This window comes from Seriola dumerili, unplaced genomic scaffold (assembly GCF_002260705.1).
Source record: "Seriola dumerili isolate Sdu_G_001 unplaced genomic scaffold, Sdu_1.0 BDQW01000003.1, whole genome shotgun sequence".
NCBI classification, from domain to species: domain Eukaryota; kingdom Metazoa; phylum Chordata; class Actinopteri; order Carangiformes; family Carangidae; genus Seriola; species Seriola dumerili.
Window position 1 is genome coordinate 15,939,457 of NW_019174258.1, and position 18,242 is coordinate 15,957,698.

Genomic DNA, 18,242 nt, shown 5'->3' on the forward strand with positions numbered 1-18,242 from the left:
TAAATGTGGTGCAACAGTTCCAAAGAGGTGGAGAAAACAAAAAAAATGTCTCGTAATAATTCCTACAGTGCAAAATGGTTCATTAGGTTCTTCAGTGCCAAACGGTGCACTGTTAAATTTAGCATTCATTGTTTACGGTAAAACTATGTAATTGGGATGGAAAAGCTTTCATGAACTGGCTATAGGAAGAATTTCTATTGTGTTTAATCATTTGCTTTTTTTGTGACAAAGAAAACACAACAATACCTAGCCATTACAATTCTGTTCTCCTATATTCAAACCGGTCTCCTCAGGGGGCTCGTCACAGTTTCATCTTGTATATGTCTCTGTTGTGTGCACACAGACCGGGCTCGTTCAGATCGGGGAGGATAGCCTGTTCATTCAGCCGCTGGGTGAAAACGACCCGTCACAATCCTTCTCTGGACTAAAACACCGGCTGTCGCGACGCCGACGCTCCTCCAAGACCGGCTCCGCTCCGGACGCTGACCAGCCCAGCTACTGTGGGACTGTACAGGGTGAGTGACACAGAGAGCCGGACTGGATGGCTCAGGGTATGGGATCATTGTCACACTGATATCAGTGTTTGCTGAGGCCTCCTACATCATGATGGATGTGATGAACAGCTATTTATCAAGGTATAAATAATGATTTGTGAACTGTCAACATAAGGTGCCAAGACAGAAGCAAAAAACAATGAGAAAGACAATGCAATACAAAACATCCAAACATGCATACATCCAAACTGTTTTGAGTCTGGTGTCAGCACGGATGGAGTCTGCAGAAATGGCAGTTGCACAGCAGATGCAATGGGATGGGAGAAAGCCCCCCCCGGGTAACCTCTCAGGTGTCCTCGCTATCCGTTACAGTGTGGTCACGTCATCGGTGCTGCAGTTTCTAAAACAGACAGTGATACATGCACGTCTATAGGTGCGCCTTGTTGAAGTGACAAAGCCGTCGGGATGAGCCGTCGACGTTTGCTGATGGTTCCTGTAGAGTTCACCGATGGCTGCGCTAGTTTTAGCATTAGCACTTGTGCTAGGCAGTCACTGTATTGGTACACCACAAACTTGTCTGGTAGATAAAAAAAAAAAAAGTAAAATTACTAAAGTGTAAACATCAGTTTACTGTACCTACTGTACATGTTTCCTGTTCAATGACATGAGTATTACTGACATTTCAGATGCACCCACTTTCAGTTTGACCTCCAGATGAATAGTTTCATCATCAGGATAAAGTTTTGGTTTGTTTCCAACCTGTTTGAATCTGTCGCTGCTCATGTTTCTTTACCTTGTAGTGAGAGAGATCTCAACAATGACATGGATGAGGACAGCTTTGTCAAAACCGACAGAAGTGATGGACAAAAACTGAATGACAATTACACCCACTGATGGTGCTGCTATAGCTCCTGGCTGTTGTGTAATGCTGCATAAATTCAAGCAGTGATTGTAGGAGCTTCTCCGATCAACCAGCAGAATGCCCTCATTGAACCAGTGAACTGATGCAATTCTCTTCATTTCTATGCTGACAACTCAATTCAACTTTCCTAAATCATGATTTTACAGACAGATTTTCTTGCTTGTTACACTCCTTCTTATACTTTTACAAGTAGTGCTTTGCAGATACGAGAAGGATTTTTATGCTTAAATCTTTTTTGGCGGAGAAACGGCTTCATACATATGGGTCAGATTACAGAGGACGGGATTCGTGTGATTTTTCAGAATCTTGGGAATGTTCCTTACACTCACCTCAAAAACCCTGGAACATTTTCCAAATCCCTCTGCAGTGATGTGCTCGCAGTGAGCTGTGTGAATGAACTACTGTCTGCCTCTCCACCCTCCGAGCTGAAATGGGCCAGTTGAACATCCCAGGGAAGCAATGCTAATAAATCATGGGTTTCGGAGCAGCATTTACTGCGATCTGCCACGCTTTGATGTTCATTCAGCTCCAGTGTGTTGCAAGAGAGGCTGTGTGGAATGCAGATGTTTCCTTATTTAATGTGCATCTCTTGTTGGAACCTGCTGACCCTCTTGCTGTTAACGCTATCAAACACACAGCAAACCCCACTCTCTGCTCTTTTGCATTAATAATGTGCATATTTTCCAAACCCTCAGTGTCTCTGTGCCAAGATTATCGATTTTTGTAGCGAGAGGAATTCACAGTCAGGATTTCTTTTTTTTCTTCAAAGCAGAGCAAAAGCTAGTCTCCTGGTTTTTGAATGACGGCAGTTTTTTGTAGTGTGGAGCACACCTGAACACAGGATCCAGTCAAAAGCACTAATGACCAGCCTGGGAAGTCATGGAAAAGTTTAATTAGTTGCAGACTGGAGTTATAGTTATCCAAACATTTCTCTGAGCCGAGCACTGTTCTGGAGGCAGAATCAATGAGTGAAGCCAAAGAACCACATCACGCAGCCAGAAGCCTGAATTAAAAGTCTGCTGTAGGTTTGCTTGCTTTTACTCGCTCCTCAGTAGATATGCTTTAGTTTTACAGGAATATTCATTCTGAGAGGAGCCAAAAATAACGTTAATGTTAGCTGACATGTAGTGGTGATCTGTCTGGATATACTATCTGCATCAGAAAAAAACACATGTTAATGCAGGTGTGAATGCAGGAGAATGCATTGCCATTGTGTTGTGCCTCGGCCTCACTCAGCTGTAAAGTCAATCTGTACATTGTCACTACTTATATATATATCCTAATGTGAGATGGCAAAATGTCTTCACTGAAAAAGGCTCAAACATGCCCACTCTTCCCTTGAAGACGTTGATGGTGTTGGACTTTTGTATGTGTGAAACGTCTGAAAAATCCACTGGTAGACTGTGTAGTAACAGTTACCAGATTAACCAGATTAATCTAATCCTGTAGTTTAAAAACTACATTTGTCTGAGGAGTGTTTCCACTGACGTCACTTTTCCATGTGATGTAACTCATACTCCAATCGAGGCTCATATGACTGAAGGTGAAGGTGTGACACAGGGAAAATAACAAACTTGAAACCGTAAAACTTCAGAACTGACAAGTGGAAATTAACTGTCGTTTTCTTTTAACCTTCAACCTCCAGATCAGACTGTGGTTGTACTGATCAGCTGAAAGTGTGAATGTGTCTAGAGGATGCAGCTCCTCTGTGTTCTGGGTGTGCCGTCAGGTCTCTGTTGTGGTTTCAGTGGAAGCGTTCAGAATAGGGGTGGGCAATATATCAATTATGTATCGTGTCTTGTTCCACATGGGATGTAGCAAATGAGAATATTGTGAACATCAGGTATAAATTGTCACACAATTGTTTTAAGACGCTTTATGTGTGACGTAGGTGGGGAGGCGTGTGTGTTTGTATCGGGAGCGGAGGGAACTGACGATGTGAAAAAGTGAAGTGCTAAAGCGAGTTTATCCGTGTTTAGAAATGGTAACACACAGAGTGAGAGCGAAAGAGAGAGAGACACAGTGCACTGGTAAAATACTGGCCAACACCTGTTAAATTATTAACATAATATAATTATAACCAACGTTGGGTTTCTGCTATGACCATCTAGTACATGTGGTCTCCTCTGTCTCTCCATGCAGTTGTTAAAGTGGTTAAAAATAGTTATATGAATACGACACAGACATCGAAACAATAGGCTAGTGAAAGGTGTCAGTTACATATAATGTTGCTTGTATCATATCAGTATCACTATCGACAAATGTTTCCCTGTCTATTATTGCTGGGAGCCGCTTGTTTGAAAAATAGATGCAAGATGCTGAATCTCTAGATCATACAAAGCAGCAGTGAAGCATGAGAGTGAGTCTCTTTATGCATCATGGGGTTAATTCATGTAATTATGAAGTTCTATGGAGGAGATTTCAAAAATATCGCAATATAGTGTATCGCGATATTTTTGATAGAGCCTAAAAATATCGCAATATTACTTATAGGCTATATCGCCCAGCCCTAGTTCAGAACTGTGTGTGTTCTTCCAGTATAGTTTGAAAGTTGTTTCAACATCATTATCTGTGTTTTTAAATCAGATTAATGTGTTAAATGGACTGCACTTATATTTAAACTACAAGCCACATTCACCCATTCACACACACATTCATATAGCACTTTTTCTACCATACACACACTCACACACCGAGGTTCAGTGTCTTGCCCAGGGACACTTTGACATGCAGACTGGAGGAGCTGGGAATCGATTAGTGGGCGACCCGCTATACATCCTTTAACTTCCAGCGCCATTATTGCAGCAGACTTGTGTGTGACAACGGTGCATCCCGGGGGGGGGGGGCACCCGACTCCTTTGGTGATCCGGTGTCGGTTACGTTAATACCGAAGCGCACATCGCAGCACAGGAGCCAGTGGTGGACTGGTGCGTACAATGTGACGGTGCGGCGGTTGTTGGGAAAGCGATGGACCGTGTGAATAGTTAACCGTAAGTGCGCACAGGCGCCTGGGCCCTGCGGCAGACGCATCCAATCGCACCCGCCACGGGCGTTCTCCTGTTCGATCCCCCTTTCCATATATCTCTCCTTCTTCTCATCTGCTGCTCCCTCCACTCTCTCTTCCTCCTCTCGATCATGCGCGTCCCTATTCTCTCGTGCTTCTCCCTTCGCTTCGTTCTTCCTCTCTCCCGTCTCCGTTCACTTATACCGCCTTCTTCGAACTGCCGCTCCTCTCCCCTTTCCTCTGTCCTCTTTCTACTCATCTTTCCCTTCCCATCTACTTTCCCTCCTTTCTTCTCATCTTCTGCTCTTGATCAACTCGTCCTCTTCTTCCTTCCTCGCCCGCTTCCTCCCAACTCGCTTTCCCTCTCTTTCCTATCGTTAGCTCTATCCCCTCCCCCTTCTCATTTCCTCTCTTGTTACTACCGCCCCCCTTGTTCCACGTCCCCCCTATTTCCCTCCTCCTCTCCAGATATCTCCTCTACGTACTTCGCCATCTCCTTCCCGGCCACTTTGTCCTTTCTCCCTTCCACGCCTCCTGGGCTTGCCCTCATCGCCTTCCTCGTCTCATCTTCCTTCCACTCTTTCTACTCTCCTCCCTTCTCTACTTCACTCCCTCCCCGCATAGCTCATGTATCATCGCTTGCTCTCTCCATCCTATATATCTCCTATTCCATCACTGCTGTCATTGCGTGCGTTCAACTCTTAACCGCGAGCGGTTGTTTCGACGATCTCAACCACCAATAAACTTCTTTACCTCCACAAACAAGAAGAATTACTGGCAGGCCTCATCATCACCAACACATCCAGAGAGGATCTTTATCAGGGTTGTTTTTTGTTCTTCTTACTCTCCTATAGGTCTCATATCTCCACACTGTAGGTTTCAACACTCATGTTGACAGCACTGAAATACCCTTCTTCGGTAGCCTGGGCGTGAGAGTAGGCTCGCGAGGTGCTCTCAGAGTATGTAATCAGAATCTCTCACCAGTATTTTTTTTTCTTTTTCCCAATTCGGTATCTCTAAACGATAAGACGTTTTGTTTTATGGTATTTATTACCTAAAAAACTAAAGCCTGAATTATCCCCCTCACTGAGTGCCCACACCCGTTGCATCTGGTTTGTAACCACGAAGCCAGTCTATTAATTAAAATATAAAAAACATTTCATGATGACATGATCCCCATATCCCCCCCACCCCCTGCACCCCCGCCCTCGCCACCGTGCCCCGGTTTGAACCTGCTCCAGGCTCGGAACTTGCATGTTGATGTATCATAGAGTTATAAGTATTTAGTCTTATTTATCTCCACTGCAAATACCAACTGTGCTGGATTGACGGGAAAAGATCAACTCTGGATATACTCCTTCTTTTCCGTGCTACCCTCCTGTTCTTGTGCGATTTCGCGACTTAATGAAGCAGTATAAACTTTGAATTAATCTTCAGTCTTTTCTTCGGTGTCTAGACAGAATTTCTTCCCTCTGGACGTTAGAGCGTTCTATCGTTTGAAGAGTTCACTGCCTGCATAAATCCAATTCGTCGAACTCGACGCTCTCCTCCTCTCATCTGGAGGTACATGAGTATGTCGATTCACTTAATGTTCTCCACAGATTAACCGTGTGCGATATGTTATATTTCACGTTCGTTTCCATTCATGGAGATCCGCGGGACTTTCAGTAAGCACAGGTCTGCAGAGGGAGCATGATGCGGTTACTGCAACAAAAAAAAGCCAAGTAAACTTGACTTTTTATTAAACTTCCTTTAATGTTGTTATTATTCTCAACAAAATCTCCACCATGCATCAGACAGAAAACACAAGCAGCGAATAACAGTGTGCTGCGTGATATCGCGATTAGACTGTTTTCAGCCCTACCCCGAGCTCATAAACTATATGTTTTTGAGGGAGGTGCACTCAGCGACACCGGTAGCTGGGAACGGACCGAAGTGAGAGCGGCGAGTGCGAACCAAGTTGGACGCCAAATAAGGAGTTTTAATGATACAGTGTGGGAACAATTCACACAAAAGAAAATGCGTCAGGAAGTACAACCGAGCAGGCTTAAGATACTTAGGATTGGTGAGAAGCATCTGGTAAATAATAGGATTGGTAATAGGAAATAGATAGTAATTGCCAAGTCGACACTTGCCAATAGAAACGATGACCTGGGAGCGGCCGTCATGGTGTTCTGCCAGAAAGAGCACCATAGACCTGGGTGTAAGCCAGGAAAAACAAAAAGGGTGCCAGGAGTTGCGTCAACAGATTAGGTAAGAGTTATACCACGTTAGCAAAAAGGATTGGAAAAAACAGGGATGCACATAACACCACCAACATAGCCACTCGAGGTCAAAATGATATGTTATGTGAAAATCCGTCCCATGCCCTAGGTAGTCGGTCAAACCTATGAAAAGTACACACAAGTCTCTCGGGCGCGCGAGATTGGTCTGATCCTTGCAGTAGAGTAAGTACGCCTGTGCACTGTCGTCAGCCACTACGGCAGTACGACCCGAGTTAGGTGTGTGGTAGTTCACTGCGAGTAAGGAGCAGAAGATCATCTGTGAACCCAACGTGTCCAGTGGAGAAATGACAAATTGCCGTCTCACTTCTCCACTGAGCAGAAGGACACCAGCGGACGGGCCGTTCAGCTGCAGAGACGGTGACTGTGCTGTGTCTGATGGGTCTGCTGTTATCATTGTGTTTCGCTCGCACACAATCAAAACTGCTCTCAGACGTTCTCTATGTTTCCCCTGTGCACAGTCATTAAAAAGAGCTGCTTGACCCTGAGAACTGAACTGCACCGCCAAAGTTACATAACACCACCCGAGCTAAAGACCACCAGCACTTTTGACAACCTGTATAAATAAATTTTTTCCATATGTTCACAACTGGGGCATACACAATAACTGAAACCTCCTTTTTAGAAGGAAAGAAGAAAAAACACGCAGAGCTGTGTGTGTCGGACTGCTGCTCCTCTGTCTGTTTGTTTTCACCCATCGCACCAAGGTTGAGCAGCGTTTTTCATATGTTTTCATGACACACTTTCAGATAGATTCACATTATAAACTCACATTCTGCTGTATGGGAAGCTGTCTGCTGATGCTGAATGATTTGTAGAACTTTCTACCGTTCTTAACTGACATAATTGTCAGTGAAAAAAAACTATAGTGAAGTTAAACTCATCCTTATTCTGCCAGAGAACTTCTTGGAAGCCCTTCAGGAATATCTGACATTCCCATCGACATGCCTGTGTGGCCCCCAGACCCAACTTTTGAGTGGCCGCAGCAGAACGTTTAATGGGAGAGGGTGTGGTCGTCCAGCTCCAGAGACACGGACACGATTAGATGATTCTAGTGAATGTATGGTGTATGTATGTATCAGGTGTCCTGAGGTGAAGTAAATGAAGGAAAGTGTGAGATTATAAAGTCTTTCCCTAAATAACAAAAGTTGTCCATAATGTATGAAAGGAAGTGTTTTAGATAGAACAACATGGGCTAATACTCTTACATCTGTGATCACTATGAAACATTTAGCACAGAGCTTGTTCCTCTCACTGTATAACAACAGTCGATATAGTACACTTTTCTCCCACACAGACAGGACAGTTTCTGAGGATTGGAGAGATGGATTAACTCAGATATATATAACATTTTAGAACACCTCAAATCCTTCTATTTCTCACAGTCTAGTGAGATTCTGTTTCATCTTCTCTTTTATGACAAAGTGAACAGAGCCTGGCCTCCCTGGGCAGCCTGTTTCTATGGTCAGGCTGTGTCCACTTATTCTGCACACTGTCAGTGTTTCCCTTAGTTTTCTGTCAGTCACAGTGGTCAGGTACTTGTGCTTGTGCCACCATGTACTCTCTGTTTAGAGTTAAATAGAATTCTAATGTGATTGTGATTTGGTTTTGTTTCAATATTTGATATGATTTTCTTCTTTTGATGGTTTGGTCAGGGCAGACTGTTTGGTGTCTGACCTGAAGCTGTGATGTATGTGAGCTGCAGGATCAGCTGGCAGAGGGGACTCTTATCTATGTTCAAGGGAACGGCCTCGTGCAGGTTGGAGTGGGGGTCGCTAGATTGGAGGTGTTTATGAAATCTGATGGCTTTTTTGAATTTAGATTATTTGAGAGTATTGGCCGAGTTCTGCCCTGTGTGCGTTATTGGATGCATCTCTGTGAACTCTTAGTTGAACTGTGAACTGTGAACTTCTATGTTTTTGCACAATTCCCATTTTGGGAGGTCTTGGCTTGGACCCCACTCTTCACTAACATGTTATAGTGTTGGGTCATTTACTGAATCTAGACTTTTGAGCCAGGTCCTAATAGCAATGTCAATGAGGCTTTTGCTTTCGATGGCATAAAAAGGCCTTCTTGCTTTCTCTTTCAGCTCATTCACAGTCATGACTAAATGTCCAGTGGAGTAGAATGTTTTGTCTCAATTTCTATATTTAATGTACATTTATTTTTCAGAGAATTGTATCATTTTTGAGTGCCCATGTTTGATTGAAGTTATGGAGGATGTCCTGGAGGGGGACAGGAGAACCAGGTCATCAGCAAACATCACACATTTGACCCCCAACCCTCACACCGGCAGCTGTGGATTTTTGCAGTTGTTCTGCCAATGTGTTTATTAATACGACACATTTGAAGAGGGCTGGGCTCTTATTGCAGCTTTATTTCACCCCACAGTGCTGTTTAAAAATAACTGTCTCTTTTGTTTCCAGTATTAATTGCACATCTGTTGTACATTGTTTTAATGAAATCATAGGTTTTACCCTCTAAGCCACTATAATGCACAACGATCTATAAAAGTGCCTTTCGTGCCAAATACACTCAGCAGCCTTTTTGAAATCTACAAAACATTAATATATTTACTTTTTATCTTTTTGCATAAGCATTAATGAGAGTGGTGAGGGTAAAGATATGGTCTCTCTCTCAACTCTCTCGCTCTCTCTCTCCCCCATGCATTCTTTGTACAGCAGTCTAGTCTGCTTGGATGGAGGTCAGTGTGTCATGTTGCATAAGAGCCTGGAGGAAGATGAATAGTGACTGAACAGTGTTTATTTAAACTTACACCTGGTTATTCATAAATATGTTTTTATGGCATGTACAGTCAAATAAAGAAAATAAGAAAAAAAGAAAAATTCACAGGGGAACTTTAATCCTTTAAACCCTCAGTTGTTTTTGCCCAGTTTTCACTCCCTTTATTTTTTTGTCTTACGGCAGAGGCATGTTCTAGCTAGATTTGTCTTATACTTTTATCTTCAACATAAGTTGTTCTGCTCATCTGCCCATCAATTTGCATGTCAGCAGTACTTTACCTGTACTAGGGCAGTTTTTATTTTCCAGTGTTTTTAATTGCAAATGTTGATGGTTATATAGAGAACATAAATGACTGAATACATTCTAAAAACAAGACCAGATCAAAATCTAGTAAATGGCTGGACCACCCATTGTCAAATCCTGATTCTATAACTGCGACACAGATAGCTGCAAACAGAAATGAGCCGATGGTCAAAGTCTGACTAAAATGCTCTGATACTTCAGCCACTGGCTATTAATAAAGCAAAAGAAAAAGAAAATGGTGCCATGTGGGCCATGCTGGTGGCATGGCTGAGGGTGATGACTGTGTAGTTGTGACATCGCAGTATTATGGAATACCTTATGGCTTGGTTAAAGGCTCAGTTTCTGAATACAGGCTGTGTGCGTTTCTCTCTTTTGATACCTTAGAGGTATTAATATAGAACCTAGACCTGCTTTATAATGAAAAAAGACATGGACATCTCACTTCCTATGGGACCTTTAAAAATACACAGCAGTGTTATACAGATATGAAATGCTCTCCTTCAGTTTATTAACTGCAGTCATCTGAAGGCGGCAGCATTGATGTTGATAAATCTGCATCTCAATTTGAGAAGTGCCACACTAGAAGTAAGTGCCATTTAGGCTGATTGTGCTGATTGGTGATCAGGTCGACTTTCTCAGCACCAATGTGGTTTAATTACATATTTTTCAGTTTCTGTTCTCAGTCATCAGAAGTACTGTGAAATTTTATCATGGCTCATAAATACTACCTTATACTGATTCATTCTACCTGAGCTTCAGATAAAATAATTGTTTTATGACTGCATTGTCTACATAGAGGTTAATGACAGCAACCGTGCGGTGAGGGTGACTATATGGATTGCCACTTGATAGACATTTAAAATGAGTGATGACAGAGAAAGTTAGAAGGCTTTATGTTCACATCACGACAGCAACATGATTTCCTGGTGAAGTGTCTTCCATTTGTTGAGCTGTTGTCATACTCCACTGTGACTGGCTCAGTTGTTTCAGAGCCGTGAGAGCAGTAATGTGAGAGGCTGAGAGCAGATTTATTAATCACCACACCCTCTTATCTATATTCCACTTCACTCAGACCTTTTGCACTGCTGCACCTACATGAACCAAAATAGCAGATGACGCTCGGAGACTTCCACTCACTCTCTGCATCCCGCTTTGCACTTTTCTGTGTTGTCACAGGCTGCATCACGGGTGGCTTTGAAAACTTATTTTGCTTCCAAAGCCCTCCATATAGTGTCGACTTCCATAAAGTTGCACATCCTGGACCCGCTGTTGTAGAAGTTCATCCAAATGTAAAGAAGCAAAGAGCAATATGTTTTTTCTTTTCTTGTTTTTTGGCACACAAAGTCACAGCAAAAATTCAGAAAATCACTGAAAATTGAGCTGCATTTAGCCTGGTTTATTGAAACTACAATGAAAAATAATGGCCTTTGGATTTGAACAAGAGTTTATTTCTACAACTACATAGCTCCAAGGGTCCAGGTTATGTAATTTAAATGTAGTCAGCTGCCTATGTGAATGAACTTTCACCCAATGTGGTCTTCACGTTTGCTGTCTGCACATATATATACTGTATATGTGTATACGTAGAGTGGGGTCTGAAAGAATATTGGACCCCACTGTATATATAATATATGCTAAAGCTCTGAGGAACATTTGAACAACTAATAACAATATTCTGTTAATGTAAACCCAACATCATGCAACTGATTTGTGTATAGGTAGAATGAAAGAATCAGTTCAGATGGACATAAGTGAGTGACATTTACTCATTAAGCTGGACTGGTTGGGGAATCGGGGGTCTGGATGATTAGTGAATGGAGGTGAGTGGTGAAAGAAAAGGTGACACAATGAGGCTGACTGTGATATCCTGACAGAAAGGCGGGGTTACAACTGCAGGCTTAAAGAAAACAGGTTACAAGTCTGCATGATTTCAAGTCCTTATTGATGAACAGTAGCAACAGTAATGTCACGTGTATAGATAAATCAGTCAGCCTGTGATTGTGAGGTAGGTGTGTGATCCACTCTCATGGTTAGACATTGAACATTGTTAGTGAAGCCTTCCATGTAGCCATGCATATGTGTGTTTGCAGCATGAGGTGTGGTCATTGCAGGGTTTAAGTTTCTATAGTCTCTATAAAAGTATCAGTTGTGGAAGAGGAATGTTTTCAGTCCTTTACTTACTTACTGCTGCTGACGGCTGAACGAGGAGACTTTTTAATTATAATTCTTATTGCAGCAGCCTGTTCTGTCCTGTCTGCAGTAATGAAATTCCTGCTTCATGAATGGAATCTGAGACAGGGGGGAAAAGCCCAAAGGAAGTGAAAGCAACAATGAAGCTCAGGCATCTGCTTCCTTCATGGCTGGAGACCAGGTCCAGAACACCTTACCTCCGATCCCTCTGGTCCTCATGAGATACTCTTTCACTATGTGGGGCAGATCACAAGGGTTTCCCTCGTGGTTCAGTTAGCAACTGTTTAAATCAAGTTAACCCTGTCTCACAGAAGAGAGACGTGACCAAATGACAAACACTGCATTCACCGCCATACCCTCCTGCAGGTGAAGACATCAAACCTCTGAACAGGCTGTTGTTGTTGGAGGCTGAAGAACACACCGAGTATGTTTGATGTTCACAATCAACCAGGTTGCTCTCAGAAATAAGATTACATTGGTAAACATGTTTACATGCACTGCAGTAATCTGGTTACTGTAAATCTACATCAAAACATGAGATGAGCAGTCAAATTTCTGATCTTATTTGGAAACCATGGATTGTTGATTTCAACTGTATGTTATTGCTACTGCTTCTGCTTCTGGCACTTCCTTTTGGTGAAGACACATCTGTCAGAGAACAGGTAGCACTGGTAAAAATCCCCAGGTGGCACGCCAGTGTCAGGGCATTGCTCCCACCACTGTTCGTCGGCCCCAGTGCTCCCTCTCCTCCTTCTCCCTTGTGGATGCTCCTCAGGTCGCCAAGTTGGTCTCTAAGGCCAAAGCCTCCACCTGCTCTCTGGACCCCATGCCCACCGCTTTGGTCAAGGCATGTCTACCTGCTCTGTGTCCCCTCATGGTGGACATCATCAACTCAATCTGGTTTGATACCCTCCCGCTTCAAAGTTGCCTCAGTCACTCCCATCCTCAAGAAGCCAGGTCTTGACCCCAATGACCTCAACAACTACCGACCGATCTCCAGCCTTCCTTTCCTCAGTAAAATCCTGGAAAGAGTAGTAGTTGCCCACCTCCATCAACACATGTCCAACCATGAGCTCTATGAACCCTTTCAGGCTGGCTTCAGAGCACACCACCGCACAGACACCGCTCTCATCAAAATTAGTAACCGCCTTCTCATTGCTGCTGACTTTGGCCACATCAGCATCCTCATCCTCTTGGACCTCTCAGCAGCCTTTGACACAGTCTCCCACACCATCCTCCTCACCCGCCTATCCGACTACCTTGGCCTCACCGGTTTAGCACTCTCCTGGTTTCAGTCTTACCTCACTAACCGAAAACCGTTTGTCACCATTGGAGGCTCTAGCTCAGCCCCTGCCCCAGTCAACCACGGTGTACCCCAAGGCTCTGTGCTTGGACTCCTCCTCTTCACCATTTACATGCTCCTGCTTGGTCAGATCATCCACTACCACGGTCTCAGCTTCCATCCATATGCTGACGACACACAGCTTTATCTCAGCATGAGACCCTCCACCCAGCTCCCCCCACAGTCACTTGTCAACTGCCTACAAGAAATCAAAATCTGGATGTCATCTAACTTATTCAAACTCAACAGCAATAAACCAGAGTTCATGGTTGTGGCTCCCAAGGCCCTGCTCCGGAAGGTTGAAGATCTACACCTACTTATGGACGTCAACGGCTGCTCCATCTCCCCATCCCCGGAAATCCGCAACCTGAGTGTCATCTTGGACTCAGCTCTTTCATTGCAGGCACATGTCAAGTCCCTCACCAAATCTGCTTTCTTCCACCTCAAAAACATCTCTTGACTCCAGCCATCACTCTCTGACTCTGTCACAGAAACCCTCATCCATGCTTTCATCACCACCCGTCTGGATCACTGCAATGGAGTCCTGTTCGGGGTTCCTTATTTGTGCTTTAAGCGGCCTTGGGTACCTTGAAAGGTGCTATAAAAATCCAAATTATTATTTTATTATTATTAGGTGAGCTTGACCAGCATTCTGCTGTCACTCCACGTTGGTCACCTACAAGACTGCTCAGGTCCTCTTCTCATGTTGAGCTGGTTTCTGCTCATTTAGATTTACAATTAGGTGTAGACAAAAATAATACTGAAATAAAATACCTCCGGGATGAGGGATGCCATTCATTGTTCATCACAATGTCAACAAAAAGACACTCTCCTCTCTTCTTTATCCACTCTCACCTCCCGGCTGTCTGCCCTCTGGCAGGCTCATATTATGTGAGACTCGCCCTCCTGAGATTGGCAGCTAATCAAAAATGATAAAAGACAATCTGTGATCATGACAACTGTCTTAAAAGTAATATCCTTAATGATGACAATAATTATTTATGTTCTTCACTTCAAAAACATAAAGAATCATATCTTAAAGTACATTGTGTGTTTCCACTATTCTCTGCCTATTGTGGGGATGAAATCCTGCAACTAAATGCAAATTCCACGTACTTTCAGGGGCTGTCGGCGGTGCTGGTGATCCTAATTGATCAACCTGATGTGCTCTCACATCACAACAAGGACAACTACAGACGACACAACCACAGAAACCACCATTTTACTGTACGGAGCAGGACAACCACTACTTAAAAGATAAGAGCCTACATGTCCAGGCCGTCATTGGTGTTTACAGAGAGAGACAAGGCCACTCAGAGGAAGCTAGGTCAGAGGTTAGAAGCCACAAGAATTTATGCTATGTTTTTAATGACATATCTCTGAAACGTCAAATATAGTGGAAGCACAAGAAAGAGCCTTGTGACAAATCCTGGAAGGTTCAGTTCAGTGTATGGCTCCAGGTCACAGGTGTGACGAAGAGGGCTATTGTGGGGTTCTGCACGGTCCTTATGCAGCTTTGATCTTGTTTCAGCATGACCCACGTAGCATCAGAGCTGCTGCTGCTCACGCTTCGTCCTCTGTGTAGACACGGTGTCAGACGAGCAGTTTCCCCTTATTATGCCTCTGCGCCGGCAACAGCCAGGGGTTGTCACGTTGTCTGTCTCCTTCTCGTGGACACGATATCTTAGTAACGCCTTGAGGGAACTTCTTCAAATTTGGCACAAACATTCGTCAAAGGCTAACAAAACATGTTTTTGGCCATAACTCACAAATTCATGCACTAATTATGACTGAATTTAACTCAGATGTCTTTAAGGATACAATTAGGTGATAACATTTTACATCCAAATTACCAAAGGTCAACTTCACTGTGACATCATAAAGTTCTGCAAAAACATGCTGTAACTCAGAAAGGGGAGATTGTGACCAATGAAATACCTAATCATAGTTTTCTTGTAGGCAACTTACGTGATTTCACAAGTAGATTTCCTGAAATGTTTGACCGTTCCTTTCTGAAAAATGTGAGAACATTGCTTTTTTGATGTAGGTAGACATTCATCTGTATGATATGCATCAATGTAATGCAGGTTATATTAAGACAGGGTTATTATGTTGAAAAAGCAAATCCCCCCCCCCCAAAAAAAAAAAAAAAAAAAAAATCATCTGTGACTATCATCTGAGAATCTCTAAACAACAGTAATGAGTTCAGGTCTGAGCAGCAGCAGCGGTCCAGTCGTTGTATGAGGCAATGTTCTCCCACAGAGTTCTGAGCAGGCAGAGTTACTGTTCCCCTGCAGTGCTGGAGTTGGTTTCACAGTTAAAAACACTGTGTTATTTGTCTCTGTGTGACTTCTTTCTTATTACAAGCCCCCCCCTCCTTCCAAACATAGAGTAGCTCTCTGATCCCTGCTGGGAGTCTTATTTTTCTGCTGAGGTGAGATATGTTCAACTTTTGTGGGACCACTCACTGTCAGCTTCTCTGTTTAAGACATTGTTTTATTTTAATGTTTGATAACTTTGGAGGCTGTAATTTTTGAAGCTGTTGAACTGTACTGGGTTATAGTGACAGGCGTTCCTAATATTATGTTATGTATATCCTATTTATATGAATTAAGGCTGACAAAATATTAGGCACACCTCTCAGTATAACCCAGTACAGGTCAACAGCTTCATAAATTACTGCCTCCAAAACGACCATTAAAATAAATCAACATCCTCTGAAACAGATTCAATAAAAACTGAACATTATGATCCTCATTCAGGAGGATTTACTGCAGGCCTGTTATATTACACTGTGTTAGTTTTATCTAGGTGTACCTAATAAAGTGGAATGTGAGTAGATTACTTTAATCACTATGTGTCACAGCAGCCCTTTCCCTGAACTGGAGAATCAATGATTTTACTGAAGAACTTCAACCTTAAAATGTGTCTGACATTGGCTTCATTTCATCTGTGGAGTCATAGGCATTAAAGAAAATCACTGGTAAATGTATTTTTGCATCAGCAAGGAAAATATTAGGAACTAGAGTGAGTTTAGGCTCATACATGACCAGTAAAGAAAACAGACAATACACAGTGGCTGAATAACAGTGTTAGATGATGCATGGGGTAACGTTACGTTACCATGACAGCAGTGTGGCATACATTACCTGTTCCACCTGTTGTATATCTCTGTATCAGCTTGGGCTTGGTTTTGCTTCAGCTCTGTGCAGAGCTGCTGTGAGAAGCCATTTCCAGTTTCTGTCTAAAACAGACTTGAGATGATCCTGTGCAGGTTTTATAGCTGCAGGTTGTAGCTTTAACCGGGCGCCATCTTTGTGATGCGCTGTTGTCGTAATCAATGACGTTACGCTACGTGGTTGTGTCGCCCCAGCCCTAACCAACTGTTGTTTAATGTTTTTGTTTTTATGTTTCCTGAGAACTGCTCATCCAAAAAACTTTACAGTCGACACTGCACTTCCTTGGGTCTTCAGCAAAACACCCGCCAAGTTTGAAGTCGATGGAATGAGCAGTTATATATTTATAGTTGGTTTCTGTAATAGTTGATATAGTAATTAATAAAGTTGATCAACAATGTTTGCAAAAAAAGAAATGAATAGCAAATAGAGACTGCTATGTCTCAGAAGCAAAGGTGATATACAAAGTGTCTGATTTTGACATTTGACACTGTGGTGTCTGTCTCCCGCCAATATTTAAGATTTTCTAGGCCATTCAGCTGCTTACTCAGCAGATGTCTTTTGCTCTTACTCTCATCTTCTTGGACTGGACAGCATACTTGCTCTTGGACTCCTCTAAATCCAACCTCCCAGACCATTGGATCACTTCCTGTTTCCGGAGTACTGATGGTCTGGTTTCAATTCTGAGTGAAAAAATCTGAAAGTCAGCAGAGCCAGTTGCTAGAGGAGGGCACTGCTCCGATACTCTCCCTCCGTTGGAATGAATGACTCCTCATCTCTGGTAATCTGACAGTGCCTGAAGTTGTGCACACGGTGTCACCTCTGGGACCAAGAGTCATGTGACTCTTCTTAGTCAATACTTTTCTGCTTGAATTGTCACCTGGTCCCCCCACAGACCTTGGTGGTCAGCTGACATGTGCTGGCTGCTGCCTCACAGGACAGCTCAGACTTAGAATTATCTAACATGTTGATCCCTTGCCCCTCAGTTCTCTAACCTAAACCCTCTACAGAGTAGTTTTAGTTGCTTAAACTTAATGAAACATTATCCACATTGGCTTCAGACCAGAAAATACTTGTATGTCTTGATTTGGAAGGCAGTGACAACCTGTTTTGCCATTATGGTTGGATGTTTCATTAATTATAGCCAAGTAAAGTTTGATGTAAAAGATTAACAGAGGCAAACGTTCCTCAGGAGTATGGTTGCATCAATTTTTGCATAGCTAGTGAATGAACTAATGCTTAACAGATAATTTGTTCCTCAAGGATAATTTATTTCCTTTAGCAACTTAGATTTGGTTGGCAGTGGTGTTGGGCCTACAGCCCCAGGAATAATTTTATTGAGTTTTCACAATACAGAATAACAAAGCTCTCATGCAGACCACGCTCACATCATACTACAGAACTCTATTCCCTTGTTTAAGCAGAATCTCGGTCTTTTCCTAACCTTGACCAAGTGGTTTACTTGCCAAAACCTTAACATAACTTACACCACACTTTCCCTAAACTTAACCCTTAATGCTGTAGTTGGCATGTGCAGAAAATGAAGACAAAAATTTTAACAAGACTGGCACTGAATAGAATTCAGGGGTTGTAGAACTGTAGGGTTCCACCTGAAAATAGAAAATATGACTGGGGCTGTTGTTTGAACGATAAAAAGAAAAGAGATCTCGAGAGAGAAGTTCAAACCCTTTCTATTTCCACCCTTTTATTTTTTAACTTGAACTTTTATTGGTTTTTCTAGCAGGTAGAAAAATGGGGCAGCACATTTTACCAATGCAAATACT

At 42.8% G+C, this 18,242-nt stretch overlaps 1 protein-coding gene across 1 annotated transcript in view; it reads left to right on the forward strand.

The window, feature by feature from the left end:
* The window catches only part of adamts17 (ADAM metallopeptidase with thrombospondin type 1 motif 17), a 136,388-nt gene that overhangs the window by 19,957 nt on the left and 98,189 nt on the right, over positions 1 to 18,242 (forward strand). The window contains exon 3 of the mRNA XM_022742136.1: positions 344 to 515. Coding sequence (XP_022597857.1) covers positions 344 to 515 — 172 coding nt within the window. The remainder of the gene's footprint in view (positions 1 to 343; positions 516 to 18,242) is intronic.